The following is a 14,616-nucleotide window of genomic DNA, read 5'->3' on the forward strand; positions in this document are numbered from 1 at the left end:
TACTTTACTCGTTACTTGAAAAAAGTAATCGGATTACAGTAACGCGTTACTGCCCATCTCTGCTTACTAAATATTAAAAATCGACTTTTCTGAACTCTCCACCTATATTTTTGGCCAAAATAAAAATTATTTCTGAACAAAGCCACAAAACCCAACAGCTGTGAGATAAAATGCAGTTTGTCACTTTATGTCTGTAGACATAAGAGTCTGGAACTGGGAACTCATCTATTCTCCCTCAGAGCCTCTTCTTCTTCATGTCCGCCAGTTGTCATGTCAGCCATCTTTGACACAAAAAAGTAAACAGACCACATCGCCTCCATCTCTTTAAGTCTTCCATCTGCTCAACAACGTGACATGAATATTCACACAGAACATTCGTGACAAAAGGTGCTGATTAACCAGCCGGTGTGAAGTGTCTGAGTATGAAACTAACTGGGAGGAGAAAGAAATGGATGGAATAATATAATTGGTTTGATTTTATTAATGCCTTTAGAGAAAAACCTCTGTGTTGGTTTATTGTTGAGTATTTCATGGATATCACCATTTTAACTGTTGACCTATTTTATTTTGAAATATTACACAAATGCTATAAAAACTAAAACTAAACTATAATTATGTTCACTCCAGTATGTTTGTAGGCTGACTTTTGTGTCTCGTTTCTAATAATATTTCTATTATTCCAAGTGTTTTACAGAAAAAAAAAATAGGAGAAAAAAAATCTAAGATTTGATTAAAAACATAAAAATAAAAATGAAACAGGCAAACAGGACAAAACATAAAACCAACATGGCCACATGTTAAATGTTCATGAACCACAGGCGCTAAAGAAAACACTGGCAAGTACCACCAAAAGTCTTTGAAGTCAAAATGTCTGCTTTTCAGGTTTGAAATCACAGAGTCCCTGTTTTTCATGAAGCATATGCAGTGTTTGAGATCATGAATGGAACTTTACAAAAAGGGCTGGTTTTGTAAACCTTGTGCCATGATTGCGAAAGCCCCAGCGAGTCGATTGCAGATTGTCTTTGATTGTGTTTGAATCTGTGTGACTGCGATTTGAAGCTAAACAGTGACCTAGAAAGGTCCATAAAACGAGTAACTGCAGTCTAGACACAAAAGAGTTCAAGAACTTCCTCCAGCAGTTCTTTAAATTATGACAGGGTTGCTCTAGTCTCACAAGAGGGACTGAATATATTAAAAGAATATGCAGAAACTTCAGCAAAACTTCCCGTGAACACAGGATGTATTTATTCAGCATTAATGTCAGTTTGAGTTTTTGTGCACAGTCCAACAAACAACACAAACTAATAGCAGTAAAATATACCTGCAGTATTCTGAACTGCAGTATTCTGCCTTTCACTTGTAAACAAATTTAAGACAAAACATCGAAGAACAAACAAAGTAACTCATTGGTTCAGACCAGGTGCTGTCTTCATCTAAAAGCATCCCTGGTATCACATTAAAATTCTATACATAAACTTTTCATCATCTTAGTCGACTAATGGGAAAGTGCTTCTTCACAAAAACATAATAACAGCATAGAATATAGTAAAACATAAACTATCAGGCGAGGATTTGACTGCAGTGAAAAACATAGCAAATGGCAAAATTTAGACCAAGATTATTCTGTTTTTCAGTTTCGTTGAACATTCCTCGGTGGATTAATGAGATCCACCGGGTGACCAAACATGTGAAATGTAGCACACAACACAGTAATGTATTCTTCTTAGGCTAACAGTGAGGACATCACAACAAAAGATAGATCCACAGTTTGCGGTTCAGGCTGGGTCCAGGAGAAGATCGTCATTCAGATACCCCGGTATTGATGAGTACAGCTCTTGCTTCTTCTCTGCTTCCTCTTCTGTCTCCGTGGTGATGAGTTTGGCTGTCTTTGGGTCTGCAATGATGTCCTTGGAGACCAGAGAAGTCTTCTTCCCTTCCAACCAGTAAGTAACCATGTCACCTTTACCCTGAAAGAAATTAATCAGATCCAGAGTGTTAACTGGGCAGCTCCCAGTTTTACCTGAACTGGACTCCAATGGGAGTGTACAGCTCACCTTGACCTGAAGTGTTCCTCTGCACTCCAACACGTAGCCACCAATCTCTTCCAGTAGGTAAAAGACACTGGAGCTGCACTGGATCTTCAGGGCTGCAAAAATGGAACATACCAGCTTGTTTCACCCCAAGAAGAAGACAGTTAAGTCTGTGTCCAGTAACCAGCATTTGTTCCAGTAATAATTAGTCATACTCTTATTAGGTCCTGCAGTCTTACCAACGCTTGTTGACTCCATCCTCGATGCTGTGTTCACTGTATCTCCAAACAGGCAGTAGCGAGGCATCTTTGTCCCAACCACCCCTGCCACCACTGGACCTAAAAGGACTCAGAAGAGTCACAGGTAGAAAAATGATTTAACAAAATTTTTAATTACAGTGGCTCAGTAGCTTGTATACCGGAGTGTATCCCAGCTCGTATCTGCAGCAGAGTGTTGGGTTTATGGGGGATCCTGAAGGTGCGACAGACGCCCACCAGATCCAGAGCCATGCTGGCGATCTCTGAGGCGTGGAGTATCCCGTTCTCCTGTGGAACACCAGAGACCACCATATCTACACAAAAACAAACAAACAAAAAACAACAATCAAGTAAAAAGTTTCCACAGGACACTATAGAGTCCTGTGAAAAACCAAGTACACCTTTATTGCTTCCACTTATGAGCAAGTGGGTAAGACGGAGCCAGATGCTGCTAACATAAGAGAGCAACATCCCAGAAAATTAACCACGAGGTCGGACCAAGGTCAGTTATGAGAGAAATTAACAAAACCGAAAGAGCTACATCTTTGACCGGCTTCAGTTAGCATTTTAAATCTTTTAGTTCATGGCAGTACAATTAGAAAAAAGACCAAACAAGTGTGGCTTGTTTGGAAAGGCTGCCCGGAGATGAGCTATATATTTATATAGCTATATATTACCATGTGTGTCACTCACATGCGTCTCCGATGGTTTCTACCTTGTAGACATCGTAATTGTCAATGATGTCATCGAAAGTTGTGTAGAGCTTGTTAAGGAAGTCCACGACCTGGTAAGGAGTGCTGCTGCTGGACAGCTGGGTGAAGCCCACTATATCACTACACAAACACACACATACCATCCTTTATTATGGTGGCTGTAAAAATATAGAAAAGTAGAATAGAATCCAGTAGAAATTTATTTAGCTCATGTGGTTGCTACAAACCAGCATTATTAGCCTCATCTGACTAAAGACCCCAAGGTTTTCAACTCTAGTCTATCTTTACCTGAAGAAGACAGTAGCACTGACATAGCTCTGAGCTTGGGAGGGTTTTCCCTGACGGAGGTCATCAGCAACCTGTTTGGGAAGCATACCTGAACCACAAACATACAAATGTCAGTAAAAGGCGAGTTTTAACTGGTAAGAGATATAGAGAATTGTATAATCTGCATACAAATAAATGTTTTCTGGATGAAAATGTGTGTAATAAATGTGAAACAGAATCATCCTACTAACCTAGTAACACATTAGTATGTGTGTGTGTCTGTGTGTGTGTGGGTCATACTGTATAGCAGCCTATCAGTTTTCTGTTTCTCATGCATCAGATCCTGAGTCCGCTCAGCCACCAACACCTCCAGATGTTTGCTGTATTTCTCCATCTGAAACAGAGACAAAAGAAAAAAGCTTTACATATACAGTATATAGCATTGATGTAATTTAACATATGATATTACATGAGAACATGGTACAGTGCACAGTTTGTTACTATAGTAATAACATATAATGATTATTGGACTGTCCACTGTATTGACAGAGTTTGTTTTTACCAGGTTCATCATCATGTCCACTGGGCTGGTTTTGATGGGGTTAATTCGATGCACAAACTTCTTGATCTGTTCAAAGGTAGGTCTGTGGGTAGGGTTATGAGAGCGACATCGCCGAATCAGCTACGGAAACACAGGTGGGTCAAAAGAGCAGAACAGCCGAGATGGAATATTCAGTCATCGAGGATCATTCAAAGAAGAAAACATAATTTAAACAAAACATCAACTAGTTCAAGTATACACGACCACAAATGCAAGGAACACCTGACAGCTGTCAGCTACAGACATCCTTCACCCAGTCAAAACATTAACTTGACTGTTCTTCAGAAGTCCAAATCACTCGTTTCAGGTGAAAGTAAATTTGGTGTTTAACTTGGAAAGCAAGGTTTTAGAGTATAAAGGAGTAGTGTAGAGGCACAGAATCCATGATGTTTTAAGTCTGATGTGACGTTTCTGCATTCTGTGATAATTTGGGGTACTTTATCATCTCCTGGTCTTGGTGGTGGTTCATCCACGTGTTTTATCAAAGTCAGCACAGCCCTCTACCAGGAGATTTTAGAACTCTTCATGCTTCAGTTTGGTGACGATATTTATGTACATGCAGATTCCCTCTTCCGAGAGGACTTAACACTTCCCACTACCAAGTAGTTAACAAATTGTTTTGTGGTGTCAGAACTACTACCAAACAGTTTGCTCACCATTTTATTACTATGCTTATTTGGGGAGCTAACTCACCTAACCTCAACCTGACAGATTCTACAGCTCGCTGAGAGAAGGAAGATGAGGAAGTTGAAGCTGAGGTGCCACAAGCTGATCACCTTCATGGTACGAATACTGTAATTATTGATGCAGTAATTTGTGTTAAAAGAACTATAACTAAGTTCTGAGTATATAAATGAACACATTTTTCCTACAAACGTATGCTTATAACAACCTAGCATACGAACACTACAAATTTTATTTATTTTATTAATGATAGCACATTTCATACAGCCTGCTTTCAACCATTTCATAACAGTCAGTTTAAAGGGAATGACATACCTCTACATAGTCAGCGGGACAGGGGCAGGTGTTGTCAGCTTTACTGGAGATCAATTCAGGAAGAGGAGGACACCAGGAACACTCGAGGTTTGACTCCTCTGCCTGTAAACCAAAGCATTTTACGAATTTTACTGAGGGAGACCATGAAAGCAGCACAGTTACAGTGAAGGGAAAGGACACTCAGACTGACTTACAGGGACCGGATCACTGCGAGTTGCAATCTCCAGCAGGATGATGGAATAACTGGGAAATTTACATACAGAGAGTATCAACTGATCTATATTTATTTATCACATTGTGGAGACTGAGCTAAAACTACAGTTTTGCTTTGGTTTAGGGTAAAGGTGAGGGAGGCAGATGGAAGTCTTCGGGGAACTGAGGTGAGTAAGTGAAGGAAATTTAAAGTTAACTCTGTGACCTGAACACGTCTCCTGCCAGCGTTGGCTCCGTGTTAGAGTCCTGAAACTCAGGCGGCAAGTACACTTCCAAGAGCCTCTGCTGATAGGTGGAAAGAGGCTCCGCCCCATCGCCCGTGCGGTAGGTTCCCAGACCGTAATCTAATTGGAGATTATATGTAAATAAAAACAATTGTAGATATATAATCAAAAATTTTGCTGCATTCTAGATTATTTTTCAGATCTATTTTAGGATGACAAAAATTAGGTTTAATTAAAATGACAATAAAAAACAGAGATTAGAACAATTCAGAAAGAGATTTCAGTTATAGAAAATGATCTTCACGAAATTAGGAATAAAGCAAACGTTCACTTTCAAAGCTAGTTTATATCTGGTAAGTTTAACAAGTATTTACTGGGGTTTTTTTATTTACATGTATAGTTTTAATACTTTTAGGAACATTCTTTCTGCACGCTCAGATCACCTGTTATTTTGCAGACCCAGCGGTCGTCTAAGACACAGTTTAGAGAATTCAGTCGGCCGTGACAGATCTTGTGTTGGTGCAGGTACGACATCCCTCTGGCGATGTCTGTGGCAAAGGAAAACCTGGCAGGCACAAACAGTCATGCATCTAAACAGACCTTATGAGAACCCCAAATGAATTGGAAATGTGTGTGACCAATTAACTTACAAAGACAAACACTTTATGTGTAGTCGCATTATGCCTTAATTACCTCAAGATGTCATTGTACCATAAGTAAGAGTCTGTGTGATTATCTGAGTACCTGAATCCCCAGTTAAGTGGGATCTCCTCGTTAAGAAGGACATCGTTAAGGCTTCCTTTTGGGCAGTACTCTGTCACTATGGCAACATTTGGCACCTCAACACAGCCACCGATAAACTTACACAGGTTGGGGTGATCAAGCTCCCTGGAGACAAACATAAAGACAGAAAGTCAGACTAACATGCTGTGTATTTGCAGCATGAAGGGGATACGTTTGTATTTGCATCTTACCTGACTTGCTTGACTTCCTGTCTGATGGTTTTGGACAGAGAGAACGTCTTTGTGTGAATCCTTTTGATAGCCACGGTGCGCCCATCACTGGAAAACAAAGTGGCTTTTAACATACATTTCCAAATAATATACCAGGAAGCTGGAGACATTTCTATTAGCGATAGGTATGGATGGTGCTATAACCAGTGTGTGACACAGAAGTGGCAAAGGACAACTTGTGGCTTTGACAAACAAAAATCTTGACCTCTGGGAATCAGGAAAAGATACTTGAAACTGGCCCTGGTGGCCTATCAAAGTATCCAAAATAGCACAGTACAGAAAGACAGACAGGTGGTTACTAGGGGTGCAACAATACTTGTATCAATATTGAACCGTTCGATACAGTGCTTTCGGTTTGGTACGCATATGTATATGTATACATATGCGTATACAAAAGTTTTAATTTGTTTTATCAAATTTAATCGAGCGCAGATGCACTGAGCGCAGCGCAAGCTAGTGAGACAGAAACTAACCTCGTTGCAACATAGCAACTGCCTCAACGCTACCCGAAATTGAGCCTCCCCCACCCTCATTCGGATCTGGCGTTTGGAACTATTTTGGTTTTCATGTGAAGCATGAACCTGATGGACCAAAGTAACACAGTATGTCGGATGTGCCACGCAATGCTCAATTGGTGGGAACTAGTGTGTTAGTGCCGTTAGCTTGTTAACGTGTTGACGCCGTCCAGCCCCACACACGGGGCGATCCGCGATAACTTGTTAACAGAGATTTGCCGCGTTATGGCGTTAATGTCATTTTAACGAAACGCTGACAGCACTAGTGGGAACACAACGAATATGACTGCACATTTACGCCGACATCATCCTAGTGCAAAGACAAGTGGAAGCAGACAAAAACAACAAGCACGCATGCTACAAACTTTACAGTCATTTAGGCAGCCGTTAGCACATGATTCTCCTTATGGGGACATGATATGTTTAATATGCTGCTGAGAATATAGCCCAGAAGAAGCGGATAGTATAGCTTTTATTTTGGAAAGAGCCATTTCTCTGTAATAAACTCTCTTTTCCAAAGATGAGTGATTTCTCGATCAGACAGATTTTTTTTATTTTATTATTTTGTTTCAGCAACATTAAATTTAAAAACGGTACTTTTGAGGTAAAATATATATTTATAATTTTATTAAATGACAAATTAAAAAGGCATGAACATTTTTTTGTATCGAAAAAATATCGAACCGTGACACCAAAGTATCGAACCGAACCGTGAATTTTGTGTATCGTTGCACCCCTAGTGGTTACATAGGTAGGCGTACTATATGCCGGTGCAGGTGAACATTGTTTTTCGGGTTCCCAGTTGTCCTGTACAGGTGCTTAGCGCTGATACACAGCTAGTATGACTGTCATTGTTCCCCACTGGTACACTCATTATGCTGCCCATGGTCATGTGCCCCTCTTGATCTGCAGAGAAAAACAGAGTTAAGTTTTAGATTTCCTTCATGTACATAAAATGTATACAAATTTACAGATGTGGGTCCATTTCAAATCATTCTAAATCAGTGCTGTTAATTAAGTTTTTTGTGGTGCTTTGTGTCCTGCTCTGCACTGTAATGTTTTAGATCTGGTTCATACTCTTTTTGCAGTAATATCTCTCTTGTGCAGCTTTTAGGCAATTCCAGCATACACTCAGAGCCTTTCAGTACTTACTAAGCTACTCTCAGAGTTTTATGTAGACTGTTAAAAGGACCTTGTTTTATTGTAGAGAAGTCGATGATCCAGCTTTCGTCCCACAACATTTTCTGTTTCTGGTACCTTAGCCACTACAAGAGACAGATTTATTTATTTATTTTTAACTGGCAGACTTTTTTTGAGCATATGTGTGTTGTTGTGTGAGTCCTTACCACAGCAGTCATTATGAAGGAGAGGCAGAGCAGACTGAGTGGCAGACCGATGGCAATCTTCGTGGAAGGGGACATAGGGCATTCACCACAGTCAGCTGGACAGGTGGAACAAAACTCCGCCTCCTCACAGACACCATCACCACAGACTTCAAGGGTGAAATTTAAAGATGAAATTGTGACTTATTTACTTTTTTATGGCAACACTATGTTTGGGGTTGACTGACTGCTGGAGCCTTATGACATCTTTGCTGCTGGGTTATCAGTATAATCTCTGTCATCAGTGGCCAGAAAATGTTCACATAACAATGACAATATGATCTAATACAGAAGCTTTTGTGCACTCCTTGTTGCACTTCTTATAGTCAAGTCAGGATTTTGAGAGGGGAAAAACATACCCACAGCAGGCAACACGGTGGTTTTGGCCTCCAGGGCAACCTGCATGGTACCGACCCGAATGTGAGCGATGAGTGAGTTTAAGCCAGGATGAAACAGAACCACCTACAAATCAACATGTTAGATTAACTGGCTGTAGACAAAACATCAGCAAAGAATCAGAATGTGAGTATTTAATAGTAACTGAATGTAGCATCTGCATGCAATTATATTATTTTGTCATTGGGACAGATTATAATATTGTAGTATTGCCCTACTTTGAATGAAATAGATTTGTCTGTACAAAAGCATATGTTACATCTCTGCTTAATGTTCTGTATTTAAAGAAACTTGGTAACCAGTAACCAGTACAAAAGGCTTCATTTCTGAAGAGTCTAGGTCCTAGACTTGAAATAACAGTCAAACCAGAAATTTTGAAAACTGTAAAAGATGCTTTTTGGACAGCTTCCTCTTTTGCAGAAACAATGTAGGGTGTAAATACTAGAATTAAGGAAGAAGAACACTGTCCTTATAAAACAAGGGAATAAAAAAGAATAGCAAAATACAGAATTATTCATTCACTTGAAATGACAGCACGAGGGAAAGGTTAATTTTTCAATGGCTCTGGCTCTAGTGATCCTGTGATACACTCTTTGTGCTTAAACCCGACAGTTATCATTCCTGCTGAGTTATGCATCAACCTAAATTGCTAAATGCAACCAATGAGATGACCTGTAGGTCCAGTAAGTGTATTAGTATGTTCCTAAAATGTTAGTTTTCCTATTTTAAGTTTTTGTTTCATTGAGAAACTGCTGCACTTTTGAAGACCTCAGTGACCTCATTGCTGGATATGCCCAATCGTGTGTTGTGTATGGATTAATGTAAACTATTTTAAACAATTATTTAGGCTTAATGTTCACTATTACACTTCCATCCAGCCATTTTCTACCGATTATCCAGGTTAGGGTTGTGGGGGCAGCAGTCTGAGCAGAAAAGCCCAGGTTTCCTTCACCACCTCCTCTAGTTTATCCAGAGGGGACACCGAGTTGTTCCCAAGCCATTTGTGAGATATAATCTCTTGAGCAAATCCTGGATCTGCCCTGGTGCCTCCTCCTGATAGGACATAACTGGAATACCTCACCTACGAGGCATCCAGGGGGCATCCTAGACAGATGCCCAAACTGGGTGAACTGGCTCCTTCCAATCTGGCTCTACTCTTATTCTCTGAATTAATTGACCTAAATCCATTTAATCAGTGGTGGAGTTATATTTATTTAGTTTGCCTTGGACCCAGTCACATTAGCTGTTTTCCAGTCTTTGTACTTCTCTCATGTATGATGAGAAAGTGTTAGTTTTCCTATTTTATCTTTTCGTTTCATTGAGAAACTGCTGCACTTTTGAAGAGGAACTATGTGAGATATGGACTTATTAAGATAAACTGGCATGTGTGTTACCTTCGCGGTCCAGTTGGTCTGGGTCATCTTCCCAGAGGTCGAGACGGTATGTGTGAAGATTTTTCCATCATCAGGAATCCAGGGGCCACAAATGCTCTCTGTTGTCTGTTAGTGAGGAAAAAACAGAAAACTTTATTTTTATGAGAGAGCTTTTTATCTGTTTACTTATCTGTCAGACATTACATAGATGGACTACATCTAGAAAGTAGATCTGGGAAAAGTAAACGGATCCTAAGGTGTCTTAGACCTGCAGTTTCTCACCACTAAGGGGTGACTACTTTGGGTAGAAAATAAGTGAATATGTCAAGAAGTCTATTAGAAAATGATCCCACTGCTTATGTAATCTGTGACCTCATTAAACACTAGTCTGGTTTATTTATGGCCTCTGTTGCGAGTTTAAAGTTTAACTGAAATCAGCATAATTTAGTAAATTATGGTCCCAATTTTGAGTTAAACTGTGTAAACAGTTTAAGTTTTGGAGCTGACCAACCTTGGGATTAACCTGTATCTCCATAGTACTCTATTGTGTGAGGATTGGTGACAAAATTTGCCAAACTACATTTTGCAACTGGATTTTGGAGTTCTCTGTGGATTGTGTTACAGAGAGGAGTGATGAAGACAAAAAGAAGCAGTGCACCATGTATCCCAGCGGGCAGGAGTGGATGTTAGCGTGGTGAATGCAGCAGTTCTCGCCATTTGCATCTTTCCAGTTGGCCGGACATTCGTGATGTTCACAGAACCTCCGAGCTGATTCAGCGTCTTCTATGTGACTGAACACACAGACAAAGCAGTTTATCTAGTTTATTTTGTTCAGTCTAAAATTATTCTGCTTTATACCCAGTTTAACCAGTTTACCTTTGAGTGAAGACGCGGTTTTGGACGGCCCAGTGGTAGAAAGAGTCCTGGGCGGTCACCGAGTATATGACACTGAATACCTCACCACTCTTTATCAACTCTGGAGGACGAAGAACCCAAGCCATCTCCAGACCTGGACGAGAGCCACAGGATAATAGACAGACAGAGATTTTAGACTGCAATCTTTAAAATAAATAATTTCAGCCTTCACTGGGGAGCTGTAATACTTGTTATTTAATCTCGAGACCAACCAAAATCTCTCTTCAAGACCTACGGTTAATGATTGTATTGTAACTGCCGTCTGTTTTCTCACCTCCACAGTCGATCATGTTGTACTCGTTGGGCCTGTCCAGAGGCCAACAGTCGTACTCGCTGTTGTCCAAATCGTGCCAGCAAAACACCAGACCAACACCACAGACAGACACCTGGAAACCACATGACACGTGTTCAATGACCAAAATTACACCACAAATAAAAAAGGAAAAAGCATCCAGAGAATCATCCGAGGTGCTCACATGATTAAAAACTATGGACCTGAGCTCGTTCCTTTGAATTTAAATACATTAAACTTTAGGCCTGTAAGAAAAGGTGTTTCATATATGATGTCTTACCCAGAACAGAAACCAAAGTCTTTGTTGTTTCTTCATACTGTTGCTGTTGAAAGACAGACAGGTGGACAGGATGGAGACAGGTAGGAAGACTGACTGAGAGTCTCGGACATCTGCAGCTTCTGAGCTGCTCGCTCGCTGTGGAGTCAGAGCTGATGGAGCGGTGGTAGGTAGAGCGAGGCAGGAGACACTAGAGAGAGAGAGAGAGAGAGATTGGATTCTGTATTTCTCCCGTGCGCTGTCAAAGCTGAATTCAATGTTTTACCTAGAGATGGCTACACTTCACTGCCCTCTGGTGGTGGCTGCTGTTACTGCACTGATCTTTAAACATTTACTATTAGCTCAGTTGAGTTTTTCCCTCTCTACATTTTTAATTCTCTACCGATAAAGGCTTTAAAGAATTAAGAAATATTGTATTGTTATTCACTATGCAAACCCAGTTTTCTATGTGTGGTCTTTTGGAGTTTTTTAGATATTTTTTTTTATATTTAAAAGACAAATTCTTCTTCAAACTTCTTGCAGGTTTTTTTAAAGAGTCAACATGCGCTGACTTCACTTGCTTTATTTACTTTGTAATGATGGATTAAAGCAAAAAAAACAAAAAACAAACAAAAAACTTGTCAGTTACAGTTTAACCCTGTAAGGCAGCGGTGTCAAACATTTAGCCCACAGGAAGTAAACCAGCCCACTGGATGGATCTTTTGAACTGTTAAGATATTGTGACAGACTTTACCCATGATCTGCTGCACCACACTGCAGGGATCTGTGCTGATGGCTCTCCTTGGGTTGTTCCCAGTACTGAATGTGGAAAAAGCCAGACATATTGATGACTTTGCATTTAATTTTAGATTGTAGGAAATATTTAAAGATGCTTTTCACAAACCAACCAAGATGTTTGCATAAAGGTTATCTCAGTTTGTTTTTTTTTACTGGTCTAGCCGAAAGCAGACCAAAACTGGTCTGTATGCAGCTGATGGTCCACCCCCTTGCTTGAAGGTTTATGACTTATTGTGAGTGTTCAGGATGTTACTCTAAAAAATGAATGCTACATTCCTTTCCTTATGTAATTACTCAATAGTTTTCCCACTCTTGTCCATTTGAGAAATACAAATTAAAGTGTCCTTATGTCTACTCCAAAGAGGTTACAGACCTCTGTGTCCTACACGAGCTGAAATCTGCTGATTTGTAGCACTAAATAGCTTTTTTTCTTTCTATCTGCTCATCATACAGACAACTGAGGAAACTTTGTAACATACATAACGGCATATTTGTAGCTAATGTAATCACTGATGTTAACACACACACACACACACACACAAACACACAAACCCACACACACACACACACACACACACACACACATAAAGCTGGCTGTAGCTCTGGTATTTTAGGTTCCTATATAACTCACAGATTTTACAAAGACTGTAATCTCCAAAAGAAAACAACAAACCAGCCAGCTCCTGACAGCTGTGCCAGCTAATTGTAAACATGAACCACATCCTTAATTATCACTAATGAGATCATTTAACTTCAAATATAACTGTTATAAAATTGCCATGCTTTCATTGAGTTATCCCTTTGTTTTTATTTATCCATGAAGACATATACGAGGGTCATAAACTGCAAACTATATATTCTTATCAGAATTTAAACATCTATGTTAATATCTTAAATATTGATATAGAGTAACACAGTGTCAGCCGTATTTTATTTATTCCATATTGCCTAAATTATTTTTACAGCAGTTAAAATGTTGATGACAAAATAACACTGTTATTATTGTTCTTGTTGTTATTACTAGTACTACCGTCAATAATAATAGTAGTAGCGACAGCAGTGAGAAAAAAAGTATCAGTAATTATTTATTAACATTGTAACTTTGGTCGCGCCTGACTGCCTAAGAACATGACGTCACAGGGGAACAGCTTCATGAAGTGAAAGGCTCTGATTGGTGCAAGATGTTCATGAAAACGGACGTGAATGAGTAACCCCACGCGCCCACGGTCCATCTGTGTTTATGCATCAACAGAGAGCGCGTGGGGGTTAAAGAAACAAATCTATCTTCGTGTTAACGACTCTAAACTTCCTGCTCGCGCGCTGTCTGAATGTCTGTCGGGTTATTCCCCGGCACGCGACTCCACACAGTCCAATTCAAGCGCGCGAGGACACTCTCCCGGCTCTCTTTCTCTCGCGCCTGCTCGCGCGCAGGGCAGTGAGAAGCGCAATGATTTAGCGGCTTTTAATTCATTTTTCTCACATTTAGCATCGCAGCTGTGTTATTCTACATGTCGTTTTTGATCTATTTTTATGTTTTACTCACTGGATTCAGCGGCTTTTTGCACTTTTGATGAGCCTTTTTTTTAACCAACCGCATGTTTTAAATGTCTCAGGTTTTTTTTTTATTTTACGCACTGTGTAAGTTTGCACGGGTACCGGTTCCCTGCCGAAATCCGAGATATTTGGAGCGAACTGCTTGACTAACCCGGGCCGTGCTAGTGTTAGTGTCCCGGGTTAAAACCGCAGGATGTTGACCATAGTTCTCCTGTCTTGCTTCTGTTTGTGGACACGGGGCCAGCGCTTGGACCACGACAGGTCAGGAATTTCTTTTTCGTTTTAGCTGGTTAAGCTTTTTTAAGGCAATTTCATTGAAAACATGTTTTAAAAATAAATGTAACTAGATAATTCTAAATAATCTTGCTCACAATGATACATTTCAACTGTGGTGCTTTTCAGTGACAGTCACAGCAACGCACACCTGTGCAAAACACGAGCGTCTTCTTCCTCTCTGCATGGTCTTGTTTCTAATTAAAGGGTTTGGCTCAGAAACAGTGCTGAAGAAAAGGCAAACAAGTCAAACACTTTAATGTCTGTGCAATTAAAGAACATTTTAACTAAAAGACAGCAACTAAAACCGTGAATTCATTTCTAAGGGGAGAGACCTGGGAAGAAAGGAAGAAGAAAATCCAGAGTTAAAAAATAACTAGCAATGAATGATGATGGGAACACTGAGGAGGACATGATGAAGAGGGGAAAGTATGTGGAGGGAGTGGAAAAAAGGCACGCACAGCACCCTCCCCTCCTCTATGGCTGATATATTTCATGTTCAGACAGGCACCAGGAAACAGGAGATGTCAATAACACACACACAC

At 40.1% G+C, this 14,616-nt stretch overlaps 2 protein-coding genes across 2 annotated transcripts in view; one reads left to right on the forward strand and one right to left on the reverse strand.

Moving 5' to 3' along the window:
* Positions 1-1,220: 1,220 nt before the first annotated feature.
* Positions 1,221-11,670, reverse strand: LOC102291629 (atrial natriuretic peptide receptor 1). The gene is made up of 23 exons (XM_005949512.3): positions 11,471-11,670; positions 11,173-11,284; positions 10,860-10,992; positions 10,642-10,774; positions 10,005-10,109; positions 8,574-8,676; positions 8,179-8,324; positions 8,025-8,097; positions 7,594-7,738; positions 6,279-6,365; positions 6,049-6,192; positions 5,748-5,869; positions 5,286-5,424; positions 5,062-5,110; positions 4,868-4,969; positions 3,830-3,949; positions 3,568-3,661; positions 3,289-3,376; positions 2,981-3,120; positions 2,449-2,601; positions 2,270-2,368; positions 2,055-2,146; positions 1,221-1,967 (listed from the first exon to the last, which is right to left on the reverse strand). The coding sequence occupies exons 1-23, from the start codon at positions 11,504-11,506 to the stop codon at positions 1,776-1,778; spliced, it is 2,607 nt and encodes an 868-aa protein (XP_005949574.1). The 5' UTR covers positions 11,507-11,670; the 3' UTR covers positions 1,221-1,775.
* A 1,738-nt stretch (positions 11,671-13,408) lies between these two features.
* The window catches only part of LOC102294750 (nephronectin), a gene marked incomplete in the record, with an annotated part of 15,655 nt that continues 14,447 nt past the window's right edge, over positions 13,409-14,616 (forward strand). The window contains 1 exon segment of the mRNA XM_042215118.1: positions 13,409-14,059. Coding sequence (XP_042071052.1) covers positions 13,992-14,059 — 68 coding nt within the window.

The sequence above is a fragment of the Haplochromis burtoni genome, unplaced genomic scaffold (assembly GCF_018398535.1).
Source record: "Haplochromis burtoni strain Fernald_Lab_line unplaced genomic scaffold, NCSU_Asbu1 Contig_660, whole genome shotgun sequence".
Lineage (NCBI taxonomy): Eukaryota > Metazoa > Chordata > Actinopteri > Cichliformes > Cichlidae > Haplochromis > Haplochromis burtoni.